This window comes from Anopheles coluzzii, chromosome 3, assembly GCF_943734685.1.
Source record: "Anopheles coluzzii chromosome 3, AcolN3, whole genome shotgun sequence".
Classification (NCBI taxonomy): Eukaryota; Metazoa; Arthropoda; class Insecta; order Diptera; family Culicidae; genus Anopheles; species Anopheles coluzzii.
In genome coordinates, this window is record NC_064671.1 from 6752729 (window position 1) to 6771820 (window position 19092).

Sequence of the window (19092 nt, forward strand, 5' to 3'; positions counted from 1 at the left end):
TATTCCCTTTTCGGTATGGCGTGTACTCACCATGTGTGAAATTGCTGTGCTACACACTTGCGATCGGAAAGTGAAGGAAAAGCGATCCACGAATGAGAGAATTATAGAAGAAGAAAATAAAACAAGTACATAATTCATTGCACCCCATCGACAAACTGTTATCTATACCGTGGTACGCTTATCATGCTTTGGGGAAGAACTTGATGACATCTTGCCATCACCGCTGGAGCGCACAGCTAAGTGCCTGCCTGTTTTCCACATCATTTACTGATTAGTTTGCTTCCCGCTTTACGCCAGAGCAAAATGAAGTAAAATCGTAGTTGCAGTTGTTTTTTGTTTCTTTACTCTTTTCCACACACCCACCAGCTTTCTCAAAGTGGCAATTAAAAACGCTCATTAGTTATTCATTTTGTTTCATTATTTTTTGCACAATCGTTTACTTGTTTTTTGGTGCGGAAGTGTGCTTCCACTTTTCTTTGCTTTTCTTTAAGTATTACAGTAGTTTTGTGTTTTTTTCTCTCTTCAGGTTATGCGTTTCCGTTTTCGGTGCCCTTGTTGTTGTGTTTTTTTAATGTTTTGCATGTCTGTTGGTTTGTGTTCCACCTTTGGTTGTACAACAGATTGTATTTATGTTAGTATGGCTCTGTTTTGCACTCTCTTAGCAGCGTAGTGATTTTGGATTTTTAGTTGTTTTGTGTAGTTTTATGTATGTTCTAAAATATGTATTTCTTGATTACGTGTGGTATGGTTTTATCTCTCTCTTCTTCTTCTTTCACTTCGCTTTGGACCTTACATATGTTTAGTGTATGCTTGTGATAGTTTCGATTCGTTTGTGCCGCGTGACCTTTTCATCGCACCAAGAAACCACTCACGCTCAGACCGTTTCAGTTTGTGTTTCCTTTTCTTCCTTTAACATGCTCTGCTTGTTTTGTTCGCCTTTTTGTAACATTGGTTTAATTTTGTCTTACGATTAGTGAATTAAGATTTAAATAGTATATATTAGCAAGCTGATATCTTTTGTAATAACATTTCTTGTTTAAAAACGTTTGCTTTGTCTTATTTATTTTGCCATTCTAGTCAAGTAACCGAGTACGGGAAAAAAATAAGAACGCAAAACACGTTTAGCTAGCGTGTGTGTTTGTGTATTGTATTTGAGTGCATCGCTTATCTTGCTCCTGCAATACAGACACATTTTTGTTCCGTTTTGCTTATTCTTTTGCTCGCCTTTTGCTTACGCTATATACAACATTCTCAACATTGCTCACTGAGCCAACCACTTTGTGCAAGACAATTCTTTGTTATATTTTTGTTCTAATCGCTTTGATTCGTTTCACTTACTCGATACTGATTTCTAGAGCTGATCTGCATAACAAAACGGAAAGAAAATGTACAACTTTTATTTTCAGTATCGTTTTTATCAAATGCATATTATTAATGACATGAGTGTTAATATTACTTGTGGTTTTTTGTTTATTGTTTAATGCTTTTATTTGTTGTATCCTAGCAAATGTGCCCTCGCAATCCATGAGAATCATGTTCAATGTTGTGTTATGTGTTTGCCTTACATACTTTGTCCGTACAAATATACTTTTTGTTTTGTTCCAATCGATCTTCCTAATAATCCCTTGTAAGTTTGTGGATTTTTTGTTTGCTTTACTTTTAAACTATCAATTAAAGTTCGAAGAACAATTGATATTTGTTTTACAATACTTGTGTAGCGTTATTGTTTAATTTTGCTTTTTTCCCTCTTGCGTTTTGTCTATTAGTTTTCCTTCCACCGTTTTTTGTCTTCCGTTTTTTGTTGCTCCTTTTTTGTTCACACATTATTCACACTCAGAGAAGTATATTTTACGAATAAAACCGAACCTGAAGCCTCTTTTGCTGTAAGTGTTCATCCCTTGTGAGGATGCGTTATAAGTATCGTGTTGCATAATGGTTTTTCTGTATGTGTGCTTGCTTGCTTGTATTGGTGATTTCTCTTGATAGCTTTGATAGGTACGTAATGAAACTATTCTTACTGTTCGTTTGTAACATTGCTTAATGTGTTGAGTGGTAGTATCATGTTATGTATAAGTAGCTATGCGTTGGGTTTGCATCAGGGTGTAGCTGTAGCTTATCGATTCCTTAGCAGTATGCAACCAACGTTGCACAATGCTGTTTGTAACGTTCATATTTTGTTCCACCATTAGACACGCTTGCTTACATTAGCAGAATGATAGAGCGCAGCGTGTAATAAAATAGATATTACTTTCGTATCGGCGATGAGTGTATTTGCTAGCGGTTGGTGAGTTATTTACAGTCGCATTCCCATTTTGCGAAAGAGTACCACAAGTGCACAGTTGTCACAGAACTTAATGCTTGCGTGCTAGTAGCGGGCCGACGTTGCGAATGCATTGCTGTTTGCTTAATATAAATCACAGATCAATCAAAGTGAGAAGTAATGCTTATATTGTAGCGTGCACGTTGAAGCCACTCCGTTGGCAGACGAATGTGTGCATGTGTATGTGTTTCTGTGTGTTCCAATGGTTGAAGCGTTGAGGCGCACGTGGAGGAATTATTATTGGGGACGGCTGAAGAGTGTATTGTACTGAGCAGCTCAATGGTGTAGTGAAATAAATAGCAGGGAATCTTTCACACACCCAGACTGATTTATTTATTCAAAGAAAGCAAAAGCTGTGTGTGTGCGGTCCATCAGTTATCTCCGAACCGTTCAATCTTGTACCGGCACATGAAATCACCACCATATTAATCACGCACCCGCAAGGGACTGTGTGCAAGGGGGCATTAACGTCTTACTTAAACCGGCACAATCCCATTACCGAAAGCTGGCACTCGTTCGGCACAGCAAGGTGCAACATTAACACATGATTATCACTTTCCATTACCTTTTTCCACTACAGCATCTCGACGCCTCGATTGATGAACCGAAAGGCAGCCGGCGGCGGCAGCAGCAGCAGGTCTGGTCCCAATCAATCAGCAACACTTTGACATTGAGCGAAGAGTCCCTTTCACAAGGAGTTGTAGCGAGTGAAACAAATGGGCTGTTGAACTTGCACAAAACAACACCCTTCTTTGTGTGTGCAATCGGTACGATGTCAAAACCACATTCCAAAGAAAATGATTAAGATGGACCCCTCCTGCATGGGAGGATTATTTCAACCAACAAAAGGAAAGCTATTCATCACATGTGTTGCATTGTGTGCGTAATAGTGTCTCATTTACTGCATACCACATACCGGGCTTAAGGTTGCTCTTTTTGCACGTTCCAAAGCCATTATTGCGTGCGTTAAAACATATTCACACAGAGCACCAGGCGTCTCCATCACATTCCCCGGGGAAAAGTGTGTGCCTTTGTCTTCTATCTAAATGCATTGCTTTGCTGGAGCAAGGGTAGCATAAAAAAAACGTTAAAAGGCAAAGTATCTTTAAAATTTTCCACTCCAGGTTTTCCATCCTCACGATCGCACGATTTGTGTCTTTGAAAGTAGTAGTAAAAGAAAAACCTCGTTTTCCACTGATTATGTGCAAGCATCAACCGCAGCTGTTTCGAAAGCCGTATGTATAAACGACACACAAACAGCGCGCAAACCGTAACAAATAGCAAGCGCACACAAAGACAGAAAAGCGGAAAATGCTTGAATGTCAGAGCTTATTTGCATAAATTTTAAGGCCCATTGATTGTGCTCATAAAGTCACCCAGTCCTGCCGCCTGTTGTTGGCGTAGTCAGAAGCGTAAAGTTGCTTTTTTTTGTTGCTTATTATGACGGTTTGTTTGTGTTGGAGAATGCCGAGGGAGCAAGCAGTCTTCCCAGGTTGCATGTTTTATTCGTATATCTGCACACGAGCACACTAGTGTGCGTGTGCATGTGTGCCTGTTTGATGGGCTGATTGTTTGTCCCCATATGTTTGCAGTTGTTGCTCCCCCTTTTTTCTGTGCTACCGAACGCAGCAGAACGTCTTTTGTCGTTAAAGATGATCAGATACGGATGGAAGGTGCAAACGTTTAGGGGTGCTTCAAATCATCAAACTTTTACTGTTTCTTATGATTCAGTTTTTTGGGGGTGAAGGGCGAAAAAAGAGGTGACTTTTTGTGGTGAGTGATGTTTACATAGAGCATTGGTTCAACAAGCGACGCACCGGTCGAGTGAAGCGACTAGAATGTTGTGTGCTGAGACCAAAAAAAACTGACAATAAAATACTGCACGAAAAGGTATCCCCGAAAAAAGCAAGAAACAATAACACATTTCACCTTTATCGAATAACACTCTCAACAAAACAAAACAGCAAGGTGCTGAGGGCTGTGGCGTAAAAGTTTAAGCGGCTTCTAGCGATCAACCCGGGCTCCGGGAACCGAACAGGACGGAACAGGCCGCCGGAAATAGGTCAACGAGTGGGACGGTTTACGTGGAAATGGCTCCCCCAAAAGTTTTCCAATTTTTTCACCCCATGGGTCGCGTTGGGCGAAGAAATGTTTGCCACACTTTACGGCCAGCCCTCACGCCGACCGTCCCGGGCGATGTTTGTCAAATGCTCTTCCCCCTCCCCCTCCCCTCCACGGTTCCGCAGCACACGTGGAGCGTTCTGTCGAGTGCGGTGCCTCGAAACAGAAAAGTACACTTTTGTTGCCATGTTTCTTTCACAACAGACAAATTTCGGTGTTTGGAAATGTTTTGCCCGTATAGCAAATCAACACAAACATACGCACACACACACACCGACACGCACAACGGCAACAGGATCCCCAAGACGACCCAGTTCGCCCGGTTCGGCTGGCTCATCGGAATTTGATTAAGGAGGTGAAAAACGATGAACGACAGCTATCGATGGCGGAAAAGTTGTGGTGTCAATGATAAGGGATCGATACGGGGAGGTGTGTGGGTTCCGTTTTTTTGTTCCTTCTCGTCGGTTGTGCGGACAAAAACTACACAGTGAGAAAATCAGCAAAAAAAAAAACCTCTGTCACCAGCAAGTGACGCATAGTCAAGTGCGTCACGTAGCACGAGAATGCTTGAGCGATTGCTGATAGGGTGAGAAAGTACCACTTACGGTAAGATTGGTTAGTGAGGATCGAGCAGGAGGGTTGGGGGTTAAGTGATGAGAAGAGCAGGATAAGTGTAACCACGGTGTAGGCGAATGGTAGAAGCTGAAAGGACACATTTGTTGAATATTATTCTACCATTATGTAGAGGTTTGGGTTCAAAAAATGAAGAAAGAAGACTGGCGTGAGTCACAGGGTCTTATTTAGTAGTTTTTTTTTAATAAGAAAGTGGATCAGATGTCAGTTAATAGTGTAATATACATCAGGAAATGGTATTTCCCACCTGCATCCAAAACACAATTAGACGCCAAAATGTATGCAATCCGCGTTACAGATGTATTGCACCAAGCCTGAAATTAGCCTTGTGTTTTATTTTAACATAAAGCTATTAAAATTCAATGTCATTGTTATGGGAAAGCGATGGTTTGATGATAACAACAAGTCAATTGAGTTGTCATTACCCGATCCTACAAGTACGCAAGAGAAAACAATAGCTTGCTCTGTAACCGTGCCACATATCCCGCTTGTTGCATACTTCAGTAGAAACGTATTAAAATGCAAATTAACGTTTCAGCACACAAACATGTTTTCTAGTTAGTCTTCGGTGAATGGTGAGAACGAAAAAAAACAAACCAGAATCCCCACAAAACAATCCATACACTCTTTCGGCCAGTGTCTCCAACAATCAGTTTCCCCATCGTCACCGACATCATCATCAACATGCTCGTCCAGCACTAGGAGGTTCCACTGTGCTGTACCACCCGATGTGGTGAGGTTTGCCAACTTTTTCGTACCGCCAAAGAGCCAAAGGAGGAGCCAAGGCCCATCGGTTAGCTTGGGGAAGCTTCATAACAAATTCATTTCCCGTTATAAACATGCAAATGTCCCATCTTTTCCATCCTGCCTTTGGTTCGTTTTTTCGGCTTGAAAGCTTTGGGTCAAGCTTTTATCAGCTTTTGCAAAGTTGTTGTTGCTGCTCCGCTTCGCAGTTGCTGTGTTTGCTGCGTTCGGTTGGTCCCATTGGTAGTTAGATTTGTTGTTTAATTTAACGCTGGTTGGGTCGATCTCCTGGATCGACAGGACTCTGTTAACGCTTTTTGCGTTTAGAGTGGTGTAGCTATTGCTTTTCGTTTAAAAGTGGGGTTTTATCGCTTTGTTTGTGCCAGCGTACTTTAAGCTGCGGGAGGGACGACAGCGTCGAAATGTAGGGTACGTTCATTGCAAGGCAGAGTTAAAGTACTCGTACAATCCCGCACGTACACACTCAATTCTCCAAACAAACAGGCACACTCAAACACACACACACATTCGATCGCCCGTACATGAGAAATATTGCCACAGAAAGAGTTAATATAGGTGCATCTTATGCTTATGCGATACAGTGTACATGTAACAGTTATTTCCTATCTGTGTTTTTTTTTTGGTCAACAATATTTACAAGCTTTTCATTCATTCTTTTCCATCGAATGCAGTTCGAACGAACGCGAAAGTTCAGAATTTTGCTTATTTAAATGTATTACTCCTAGCCCAATGATATCTTTCACAAAGTTGTGCCTCTCTTTCTTTGCGTTTTTGTACGAAAATACGTTTTGCCTCACAAACTAGCGCAAACGATTAAAGAGCAATGATTGCACGAAAGTGTGTCTACACAATCGAGCTGTGTATGTGTAACAGTTTGTGAGAGATAGAGAGAGGGAGCTTGTGTAAGAGTAGAGGGAAGGAATCAGAACGGAAACTGTCCCGGAACGTACGTAACGGAGTAAGCGATCGAGAAGAGAATGTGAGATCCCCCAAAGGTGCTCTCGCTCTCTCTCTTTCTCTCTACATCATCTTCCCTTTTACCGCCTTCGTACGTTTCCGTCTTCTTTTTCCCATTGGAAATAACTGTTTTATCACTTTTCGATTTGCCTTTTGTTTCTAAAATATACATTTGTTTTTGAATTTCCCACCCCCAGATGTCCCCTCGGTGTTGCTTGTCCGCGGGGATGAGTTGTATCTCCATCGAGTGCTTTCTCCTCACCTTCTTCCCCCACGGTTACAGTTTTACAAGTAATAATATTTCATTCCTTTTTGTTTGTTAGTTTTACATAACTAGTTATCGATACGGTTGATGGGATGTTGTGTTTTACGCGTTTCTTACACTGCTCCACTTCCGCTTCAAGTATGGTCGTGTTGTTTATCGATGCATATTATTTACAATGTACGGTACCCGACGACGCAGCCCACCGACGAGGAGAGTGGAATTCTGTTCCCTTGCCCTTCGGTTGCCGCGAAACGGTTGGCCATCGTACACAGCTGGGACGCATTTTTCAACCAAACCGAACATCTGCCAGCATTTTGAATGTGTTTGAGGTACGGGTGGAGAACAATCCAGCAAGCACAAAAGCTCCCTGGCACAAGACACATAACGCCATATTAATCATGTTGCCTTCGCACCAACATTCGCTCCAAAGCAGCGCATTGGAAATGGGGAAACGAAGCGCTGTGCAAAACAAACGAGTAATCTGATCCGGTTCGAAGGACCAAAAACATATTCATCCCCACCAGTTGAATGGGTCGTCCCTTTGCTGTGTCCGATATTTCTCTAGGGGCGTGGGGATCTTGCTTGATGGAACTGGTCGTCCATTTTTCATTTTTACTACATACCAGGTTGGCTTTTTCAAATTTGAATAGCTTTCCGAGTACCTTTTTGGTGCAGGAATGTCTGGCAGTAAAGCTCATCGGCTCAAATTCGGGATAAAGCCTTAAAAAAATCACTCAACAAGGGGAACAAAAAGACATTTTCGGTAAAGAAAACGATCATGAATCCAGGAGGGGAAAAGTTTTCCACTTCCAGCGACTGTTTCCGGCTGCACATCCACACGCATGGCCACCGCACGCGTGGCGTGTGCCATCGATTCATCATTTCAACACGACCGCCAACGAAGGCTGCCGGCTTTTTAAACGATTTAGAACTTCTCTTGTCCTGTCTGGGTGGTCCCTTCGACTACCGCCAACCCCCCGGGACGCAGCTGGACAACTTCGTAAGACAAAGTTATCCCAATGTCCGGGAGCTGCCTGCTGGCTACGGCTTGCGTTCTTTGTGTCCGAAAGTTTTCGTCGTTCGGAAAGTTTTTCCTCCTTCGCTGCGCCAGCAGTCTTAACGGATCACGAAACCAACCCAAGCAGCACGCAAGATCAAAGAGCAAGGGTCAAGGTTTTGAGGGCTTTTTTGAGGTGTGTTTTGCAACATTTCTTTTTTTTTGGTTTTGCTGACCCTTCAAGGCGAGCTGAAGAAACTGATCGTTTGTTGGTAATAGGAAAGTGTTCGTGCGGGTGTGTGTGTGTATCGACGTGTCTCACGTCCTACTCGGTACGTGTGTTTGTGCGATAATACAACGGATAATTAAATGAAATGCTCCCGGGGCCAAACAACGACGACGACGACGATGGCGATCTAACCGCAGCGAGGCACAATCCGTTTAGCCGGCGGGCATTGATTGAAGCGAACCCGATCCTTCTCGGAACTCGAAGACCAATCGTTGTGTAAAACGCTCACGCCCCTGCATCTCTGGCCCAGGGAAGGGAACGGAAGAGCTCGCTCGTTCGGTGCTGGCCGTTCGGGGCTGACAGTTTGAAATGTAGCCACATCCTCTCGAGCTCCTCTCGCGAACCCGGGCAGCGGGCGGGACTGTATGCTGTGGTTGAGTTGGTCTTTAAACGTTACCCACGGGTTCTTTTGTTTCTGCAAAGGGAGAGAGAGAGAGAGAAAAAGCAACGCAAAAGCGCAAAGAAACGGTTAAAACTTTCCGCCTTCAGTATTGATGCAACAATGATCGATCGCAGAACAGAGGAGCTGCAATGGAATGGAGGTTGCGAGTGGTCGAGTGGTAGTAATAGTAAATTGTAGTTAATAGGATGGAGTTTAGAGCGAAGGAAAAGGAAGCAAACTGTTTACAAGCGAAAGGGGGAGGGTGGTGAATCTGTCCAACACGACCTTCGTATCTAGTTGCTGCGATTGACGGGTGGGAAATTGCACTGATTTACGAAATTGAGTCGAGTCGTGTAAATCGATGCAGTTTATTGGAGCGAGATGTTGCACGTTTATTGCGTTGATTGATTGCTGAGCCAAGATGAGCGGGTGAGATGGGGTGAGATAATTTAATCCGAGGGCTGGAAGAAGTTGTCAAACGATTTATGTTTAAATTTAATGTTGTCTAAGGCTTTGCCGTTGCGGTATTAAAATTTGATAAACTCATGCTTTTCAGGAGTTGTTTTTTTCACCGAGAAGACCAATTTAATGACCAGTTTCTTGTTTTAATACCACAGCGATACCATTCCAAGTTCGTCTCACACAAGCACACACACACTCTAATACACCGAAACGCCCAAATGTCACTCGGAAAAGGTTTCTAGCTCCAGCTCCACCAGTCCTGTCCGTAACTCGATAAAACAATGTGTCCTGTGGGGATTTACCGTTACCGGACGACAAGCCATAAAAACGATGGACAAGCACAAGTACAGTGACACACAAACGCACATAAATTGGAACAGGGTGTGCTGGTGGTCTGTATTTTAATGATAACATTTCCGGCATCGGTAGCAAAACCCCTTGGCCGTATTGCCCAAGTTTCCCCGGTTGTTTTTCTACTCGCCCCAAAAAGAAGTACCATTTTCACGGGAAAGGTTATGAGCAACTTCCGGTGTGACTTTTTGCTTGTAAAAAACTTGGATTGCTGTCTTTGTAGCCTACCCATTCACTTCACCCATTTGCTGGCTTCGATAGGCATGACCAACAAGCTGGGGGGAAAATATGGCTTGCGAAAGGACGCCAGGCGACCACCATACGGCACACGTGCGTACGTGGCACAGGATTGCTTCTCTTGTTGTGCTCCATTACTCGTTCCCTCGTGCGCTTACAGTTTATGGTTTTAATCATTTACTTTTTGCCATCGCTTGACACACATTCATACACGCGCGAGCGGCTGGGATTCACTGTAGGATTGCTGCATGCACTGTGTTGCCTTCAAGGGACATTGAACACACACAAACAAAAAAGAAAAGGCTGGAGTGTTCGTTTACGGCAAATGGGACAGTTTTATGAAGAGGCTAAAAGTTTGTACAAGTGTTCAAATGGTACCGTACTTTCAGTGTGGAACGTGTCCGTCTTTCTTCTACTAGCAGACAAAGAAGTAGCGAGCTCATATTTCTCATTAGATTGGGTAACAAATGGTGTAGAATATGGGCGATTTCATAATGTTTCAAGTTTATTGCTTGGGCTTTTTTACTGCTCAAGTTGAGCTTTTGAAGGACGAGAATATTACATGCAGATGATGGTAAGCCTTCAAGTCTTTAAGGCTAAATGCTTTCAAAATTGCAAAGAAAGGGAATCGTTTAATAAGAAAATTACTGTACTTCTTGAAGCATCATAAAATATAAGGCTGATCTCAATATTCGTCTGAAAAACATTATACTAACAATATAAACTAATCGATGGGATAACAAGAGCTGGAACAAGGGTTGATTAATTCTCACCCTCAGTGCCTTCAATTGGTGGAATTTTACTCTTCCACTCTCCAACAAACACTTATTGGAAACCAACACCCATTATCATAACCATTCTCACCACCGTTCCTCTACCTTCATCACAAGTCCCACCAGCTACCGAACGTGATGTTTCCCATCCTCTTTTTAAGCGCTTCAAACAGTACGCGCAAGCACGCGAACACGAGCCAAACGCTCGTAATATTTGTCATTCAAATCCGGTGAATGTCAATGTCAACGGTATAAGTCCCGGCCTTGCTTCCACCGACATGCAAAGCTTACAACGCGACCGATCAAGAGCCAAGCCCAAGGACATCGTCACAATCGCAATTTAGCGATAAGGGCCGGGATGGACAGGGACGGAGCTCCAAAAATTCGATCAACTTGTCCGTGCTAACTAGTCCCCTCTCGAGGTCCCTGCTTGTCCCAGCAACACTGTACGATATGCTACTGTGCTGCTTGACTTGTCAGTTTCCGTATGGTGGTGAGTTTGTCTTCTCAAGAACAACGTCAACACCCTCGCTCCCCGCGTACTGGGCCGGAATCGAATTTCCATGCACACCACGAACACTTTCTCTTTTTCGCATTCGAATTCCTAAGCTGTTCCGAAGTCGGAATATCTTCGACGTTTAATGTCTCCTATCGGTGCGGGCAGCCACTGATCCCTGGCCGAATCTTCACCAGTCGGAGCGGCTCTTTGATGCAAATCGAAAACAAACAGTCTGCATAAATTATGCTAATTCAACTCGGGGCCACCCTTGGGTTTGCTTCGCGGTGTAGAGAGGTGCTGTTGCTGGTGGACGAAAGGAGGGCTGAAATGCAACAGTTATTTCGATAGCGTTCCTCCTGATGCCGTGCCGGGATCGTGCCAAGGAACGTGTTTGTTTGCCCTCAATGGGGCAAGCGAAATTGGACGCTTCTTGCCGAATCTTTTGCACGATTTCAGCGTGCTTGATTGATAGGTAACGATTGTTCTTACCCGCCGCGAATGCAATCTCGACGATCGACGGACATGATTCGCTCCACCCTTTTTGAAAACGGATAGGAAGACAGTAAGGAATGGCAGGAAGTTTAGGTTTTCTACAACAGAACATAGAAAGCGAAACTAGCTTAGGTGTACAGGTGAAAAGCAACCTACCGGGACAGCGAAACAGCGAAAGCTCTACTACATAGATACTACACAGTGTCTACAGTGTCTACAGCAGCAGCAGCAGCAGCAACAGCAACAGAAGCAGCAGAAGCAGCGCCAAGTGCATCGACACACTCACGCAAACCGATTCCGTTTCTCAAATCCGGTTACCTTCTTCAAAACCCGGCCGACGAATTCCACCCACTTTGACGGGGTAATTTTGCTCCGCAGGAAAAGCGTCATTTCTTCTCCGTACCTGCGTGCGGATCGATCGTTGCGTACACGGCAGGCGTTCTCCGTTGGAATCCAATTTCCGGTAATTTCGTGGCCTTCCGATTATGCTTCGACCTGGATGTGGCTCTCCATCTTCTACCATTCCGATGCGATCGGGCACACACCGAGCGAAGTCCAGCTTTGATGTTGAGCTCCACGTGGCAGCACATCGGTCAGCTGGCGGTGGCTGCTGGTGCCGGAATGTCATTTGATTGGTTTGCTGGAATTGATCCTCACAGTCGATTGACAAGTTTATCTCGTAGCAATTTGGTTCCGTTTTTTTTGTGTATCGTCATGTCAACTGCTGACCTTCAAGTGCTGTGGCGTTGTAATCGAATGCCTGCGACCTTCAGGCAACTTATTACAGCATAGCAACTGCTCGAAGGATACATTTAGCCCACACATACAGACACATACAACAACAGATACAGACACATTGAGTAGTAAAGGGAGGGAGAGACCTAGAACACCTTCCCGTAGCAGGGCTTCATAACTAAAGAGAAGGCAAATGATGTGATAATCTAATCTTTCGAACACACGCACACACATACACAAACACACACACACAGACGCATCTCATCTGCTTCATCGCTCTCTGTGGCTGCACTCATACATTGCGCTAGGCGTGGAGATAGTAAGCGACAAGAATAAATCGGCAATCACATCATGCTGCGGGAAAGGAGAAGAGAGATAGAGGTATGAGAGAAGAGAAGAGCCCCCTACAGCAAGATAGACACGGTTGTGAAAGGGTGAAGAAATGGAAGCAAAGAGTAGCAGACTCTTGGAAGTGGATATCGTGTAAAAAACTGATAAGATTGTCACAGATAATCGACACGTTTTAGGCACGGCAGAAAGTACTTTGCTACTTTGAAAGCGATTTTACTCATACAGAGAGAGATACGGGGACTACAGTGAAAGAGTGAGACAGGGGAGGGCATAAAACGACATCAAACGTCCAAGCTGTGAGGGTTTAAAGAGGGTACAAAACGCATTTGGAAGCCCAACCACTTACCCATCTTGGGCAGTATGACGTCCTTCGTTATGGTACGGTTGGCGTTCATCCGCCGGATCGCTTGATCCATACTGCCCGTGCTCGGTGCATTCGAGGAAGGAAGCTTACCGGAACCGGTATTGCACACACCTGGGCCACCTTGACCTGAAACGGATTTTAAATTCCAAACAGATTAGAGCGAGCAGGACTCGGCAAGCAGGTCAGTTAATCTGGTTGAAAGGGTTGAAGCGATTTCAGCAGGTTGTCGGTCCCTGCTAGGTAACCAGTACTTGGGGCGGGCTGTGCTCGGAAGCTGTAGGAGGTGCGCATTGGTTTTCGGTACGTACTTGTGTTACAATTACCTGGCAGCCGCGGTGGCCTCGACAGCTCCACCGGACACACGCGCCGTCTTCGCTTCGGCAGCTTGGCCCGAGCCTGCGTGTGCGAGTAGTACATCGTGAAGTTGCTCACGATGACGGGCACGGGCAGGGCGATCGTCAGCACACCGGCCAGCGCACACAGCGCACCGACAAACATGCCGATGTACGTCTTGGGCGTCATGTCACCGTACCCAACCGTGGTCATCGTGACCAGCGCCCACCACAGCCCGAGCGGGATGCTGTTGAAGTCGTTGTGCGGGTTGATCTGGATGCGCTCGGCGTAGTAGACGAGGCTGGCGAATATCACGATGCCGAGCACGAGGAAAAACACCAGCAGCGTCAGCTCCTTGGCGGACGCCCGGAAGGTTTGGATCAGGATCTTCAGGCCGGACGAGTGGCGCGTCAGCTTGAACAGCCGCATGATGCGGATGATCGAGAAGAACTCGAGGATGTCCGCATTCTCGAGGTGGGACGCGAACCGCTGCAGGATCAGATCGATGAAGAAGCTGAGCGTCGCGATGTAGTCGATGATATTTACAGATGACGTAATGAACCTTAGCTTACTTGGCGACGATATAAAGCGTACCTGTGGGCGAGGAAGACATTTATAAGAGACACAATGCACAAAAAACGAGAAAGAAAGTGGTCAATTACCATTATTTCGAACGTAAACCACGCGTTGCAGACACACTCGATGTAGAAGAACGCAATGTGGGCGTTCGTTTGCGTCTTGTCCAGCACCCAGGACGTGTTCTGGTTGGCCGTCTTGACCGTGATGTTGCGTATGTAGGGGACGCGCATGTCCGGGTGGGTTTTCAGGCAGAATGATATGATCGACACGCAGATGAAAAACACTGATATGATACCGATTATCTGCGATTGGAAGGAACGAGTAAGCACAACGGTTTGGTCAGCAACGATTGGTAAATGGACGATCGGGCCACAAACGAGCTATAATCTTAAAATTCTTCCAAACAAACGAGCTATAATCTTAAAAATTATAATAATCATAAGCAGTTACTGCCCCCCCGGGGAAGACCGTCATCAATCTGGAGCCGAAAGGGCCGTACAGCTTGCGGCAATAGCGCTACGTTTGCGGAGAAGCGCTTTGGAAGTCCTTAATTTGCATTGAACCATAAAATACATTCATTTTCTTGTGGTGCTACTCCAAGACCTCCTCAAAGACCTCTTACACCCTCTCGGGCATTTGGGTCGTTTAGAAGGACGATCGCTTTCTCCCGGAGCCAGAGGGAGTAAATAGCGCCTGAAGAAACACCAATCAAGCTAAACAGGACAAGCGTTTTTGGCCTCCGGGGCCGGCTGTTTCTAATCTATTTGAACTGACCAACGGTCCGGACCCTTGAGCGGGAATGCCATCATCAGCGGTTGTCGTCCTTTTTGAGCATCCCCATTGGATGACTTTCCTGCACCGACGGCAAAACGAATGCACCAAACAAACCTATAAATCACAGCGGAATTACTTGCCACCGTAAACCCTCCGCGGCGTGGTTATACCCAAAAGGGGGTGCAATACATAATCGTCACCAGTTACTGGTTATGGGTTGAGACCGGTCGGTCTTAAAATGGCTCCAAGCATCATTCCAGTGGTGCGGTTGTTGGGCGAGTGTGCATCATTGATTGGTCGCGTACGAGGAAAACCCCAATCGACTGGGTGATTGACAGATTTGTTTACTGAAGACCTTCTTCAAGCAGCGCTTTGGTCGCTCAAAACCTGAATTTGCTTCGTTATTCGTCCGAAGGCAACGCCATTTTCTAACTCCCCCAACCACAGAATGCAAAACAAGAAAAATGAATAACAAATAGCCGGCCTGTCCCCAGTCGACTACCCCGAAGGCAGCAAACTTACTGCAGGAAGGAAGGAAAAGAAACTAATGGAACGCCCTTTCCGCTGTGCCCGGGTGGTACCGGGCAGTAAAGTTTTTCCCCGAAGGGGCGGGGTCGAGGTTTTTCACTCGATGGCAAAGTTATAAATTACAGATTCAGTGAGATGTTTTCTTATGCATTCATGTTTTGATTCCCGGTGCGGGGTTCTGGGGCTACTTTTTGGTGTGTGCTCGATCGCTGTCTAATTCCACGTAGTCAGATGTTTAATGAAGTTGAATTAGTTTATTGACACATCGAGCACGCAGATCGGTGTAGGGATTATTAATGGAAGGATCGAAATGGCTTGCCCGAGAGGGAAAGGCCCCACAGTAACAGAGGCAAAATTTCATTTCTAGCAAAATGTGTATATGAAGCAAACTTACCTTGGCAGCGTTGGAACTGTACGGCTCGTCGAACAGTGACCAGATCTGTGGCTTCAGGTGCTGCCACCAGCTCACCTTGCCCTTATTGTAAGCGTCTTCGAAACCGAACTTTTTCGCGACCTCCTCGTCGGTCGGTTTTTCCGTATCTAAATCTAATCTATCTAAAACAGCCAACGTTTCTTGTGTGTTCCGATGCTGGTGTTTGGTGACGTTTGTGCGGCGTGTAAAGAAGAGGGAGTGTAAGACGAGAAGAACAGTGGATTAGAGGTAGAATTTCAATACAATATCATTGCTTTGGGGCGCTGAAGGGAAATGTATTTAATTTATTGCTTTTTAATAGGAAGAGACCCGTGAGCAAGTCTGTTGGAAGTTGGATATCAAACTGGGTGGTGTAGAAGAATGATAAAAATTAATGATCTTGGACTTTCGTTTAGTTTGCCCCCCATAGGCCCAAAGCAAAGAATCCAGCCGGATAGTTGGATTTACAACTCCGAGCCGAAATCGAAACCACTAGCCACTCCCAAACGCTTCCGGACTCGAAATGATTTGTAACCATTTATGCCACCCGATAACGGTAAGGGAGTTAACTCCCCCTTTGGAAGGAAAGTCCAGGCCCGCAACAAAACGATCATTAATCATAGGACTGCTGTAAGGAACGTTAACCTCTAAGCTGTGGAAATGTTTATCAAAAGCTAGCTCGACGATTTAAATGTCCCTTTTCCCGATCGTCGGGTCTGCTTCGTTGTTTATCTGTGAAGCGTTGGAGAGGTTAGGGACCCGCACCTTCCCAAAAGCGGGACGCAAAACCTAATCAATGAAACCACAATGGGCATAGCAGGCCTTCTCAGTTTGCGCAAAGAGCGGAGGAGTCCTAAATTCTCCTTTGGTTTATGCGTTTTCCTCTGCCTAGACACGAAGCCAAACAAGGGATTTCGGTTCGGAAAGTTCCGTGATTCCCAAAAGCCCCTTGCTGAGTGGGCGTACTGCCCCTGTTTCTCCGTAAATCAAAAGGATTGTTAGGAGCGAAGCTGTGATAAGCGGAGGGAAAATAGAATGCGAAAGTAAACACAATCGAGCGCAATTCATTAATCATTTTTGAAACAAACTTCCCAGAATTGGGTGCTTTTCTTTCAGGGAGTAGTTAGGCGCGATGAGACGCCCCTGCGGATGGCGTCAAGCCCAACCGGGATGGGTGAAAGATTCGTTATTGTTTGCTGTGGCTGTTTGTTTGTTTCGTCTGTCCTTTGGAAGGCATGATAAAATTTAGCTCAAGGTCAATGGAGAATGGCGAAAAAAGTGTTTCCGAATTTTAGATACTTTCGGTAAGATTTTCTAACCACTCCCGCCGCCACTCGGTTAAAGCAAACAGCACTTTTGGAAGAAATCATTACGCAAACTTTAAACGAAACCATCAACACCAACAATTGAATTTACACCGGCAACCGATGAAGGTCACCTTTCTGGTGGGAAATCACCGATTGCTTTTCTTGGTAACTGTTTTCAGCGTTCCGAAAAACGAAGCGTCGATCGTCCTGATAAGACAAGCAATTTTGCTTTGTTCCTTTTCGGGCTGCCAGTAAGCCAGTAGGGAACACACAAAACACCTTTAGCGGACCCTTGTTCGGTGTGAAAATGGGCATCATTATTAGATTAGAGTGACACCTTCAAGGTCCCTTCGGTGTCCATTACCGTGGTACACGCATAAATTCCCACTCCCCCCCCCCCCCCCCCCCCCCCTGGTACTGACACAGTCGCGTTGTATACAAAAGCCCACACCAAAAGCACAGGAGAGGCTTATCTTTCGCCTTCAGCGCAAAGCAGCGCAATCCTTTCCCGAGCCCGATAATGGGATGGTTTCTTTTACACGCTTGTTATAAGCAAGGGTTGTTGTTTTTTTTGCCTGTTGTTGCTTCTCTTTGCTTGCAGTTTTGTATCATTTTGTTACCACGGGTAACCACCACTTACCGTCTTGCCCCAAACCCGCACAAAATCGGTACTTAACAAAAGGCTTGTGCTGAAAGTCGTAAGAAAAGAGTACACGACACTTTGGGAAAGCACGAGAAAAAAGGAGAAGGGAAAATGGGTTCCCTATCTGCAACCCCGAAAACGAAAACACCAAAAGCTGGAGCCGAAAAGTGAAAGTCAAACCGATGACAGCGGCATGACATTGCGAAACAGTTTTCCGACGCAAGGACACAGTTTAATGCTGGCACGCAATCGTAGCGTGTCGTAGGCGGTAGCGCTTCCATCCGGATGTCTTTGCCGGGGTGATACCCCCGGTAAGAAAAAGAAACAACCAACGAAGGGACCTTAGCGTTGACTCACTCACCGGTTCAGTTCACCGATGAGTGGTTTCCGGTTTGGCTTAACGTATTTTTTTGGGGAGTAAGGAGAAACGAAGAAGAAAACAATGAAGCAGATCAACCGACACAACAACCAACAAAAAAACTGTAAACGTAAAAAACCATTGAAAGTTCACACAACAAAGAGGAAACGCGTCCGATAAAAATCATCTGGAGCAGGGGGAGGGTTAACTGCGTCCTCTTTGAGCCACACTGTGTGTGTGCGTTTTTTTGGAAAGTGATTTGGATTTTCGTTTCGTTAAATGGACGGTTTGATGGTTTGGCCGATGGCACCCATCCCAGGGAGCGCTTAACGTTGCCGGTTGCTTTTTTCTCTTCTCTCTGGCCATCCCATTGCCGGTAAGACGCACAGGAAGTGTTTTAGTTTTTCATACACGACAAGAATGACAATGAGCTTTTGAGGGGAGGGCGTGTGTTACGGGTTGGGATTTTAAGCACTCACGAGGAGGTTTTTGTTAGGAACTCTCATTCCAAAGGCATTAAGAAGAGTAAAATGACATTTCAGTTACGTTTGACAGCTGGTACGTGAGAAGGGTTAGAAGAATTACTTCGCTGGATGAAGAGAAAGCGTTTAAAAGGATTGAAATGTCATTGAAGCGTTGGGTGTAGTTCTTTATTAGTATATGTAAGAGAGTCCAGTTACAATGTACCATCATTAAATTGATCATAGAGGGATTAAATATAGATTAAAATCAAACTGCGAAGGATTATCATCTTTATTCTCCCATATCAACACAACACTTACCTGTGTGTACGTCATCCAGCAGCATGGCTCTACCTGATTGGAGTCGAGGCCCCAGAAGGAAAGCTCCTCCTCGAACAGCGGCCCGCAGACATCGGTTGGATAGTGCAGTTTGCCCGTGCTGAGGGAGAGTACAAAAAAACCCCGAAAAATGGTGTCAATATGAGCAGTTTTGGTGGAAGCGGGAAGATAAGCTTCAAACCCTACATAGCGATGGAAAAGTAGTGGTTGTTTAATGTGAAATGAAAAAAACGACACCACCCTAGGACACAGCACTCCGAGTTTACTTTCCACGAAACACGAGAGCCAACGCTATGTATTATTACCGTTCGGTTGGGTTTTGTGTGGGGTACAAAAATTCAACATGTGCTTTCGGGACCCGATGG

The 19092-nt window shown here is 45.1% G+C and overlaps 1 protein-coding gene across 5 annotated transcripts in view; it reads right to left on the bottom strand.

Annotated features, from left to right (window-relative positions):
• Positions 1–819: 819 nt before the first annotated feature.
• The window catches only part of LOC120956359 (potassium voltage-gated channel protein Shaw-like), a 67250-nt gene continuing 48977 nt past the window's right edge, over positions 820–19092 (bottom strand). For 3 of the 5 annotated variants that reach the window (XM_049609126.1, XM_049609125.1, XM_049609124.1), the window contains exons 4-9: positions 18710–18827; positions 15602–15796; positions 13989–14207; positions 13302–13920; positions 12976–13119; positions 820–8762 (exon numbers count right to left, since the gene is read on the bottom strand). In XM_049609126.1, the coding sequence (XP_049465083.1) occupies positions 8734–8762; positions 12976–13119; positions 13302–13920; positions 13989–14207; positions 15602–15796; positions 18710–18827 (1324 nt within the window). In that variant the 3' untranslated portion in view covers positions 820–8733. Of the gene's footprint in view, positions 8763–11861; positions 12633–12975; positions 13120–13301; positions 13921–13988; positions 14208–15601; positions 15797–18709; positions 18828–19092 lie in introns of all 5 variants that reach the window. The other 2 variants (XM_049609128.1, XM_049609127.1) reach the window with 2 other exon arrangements.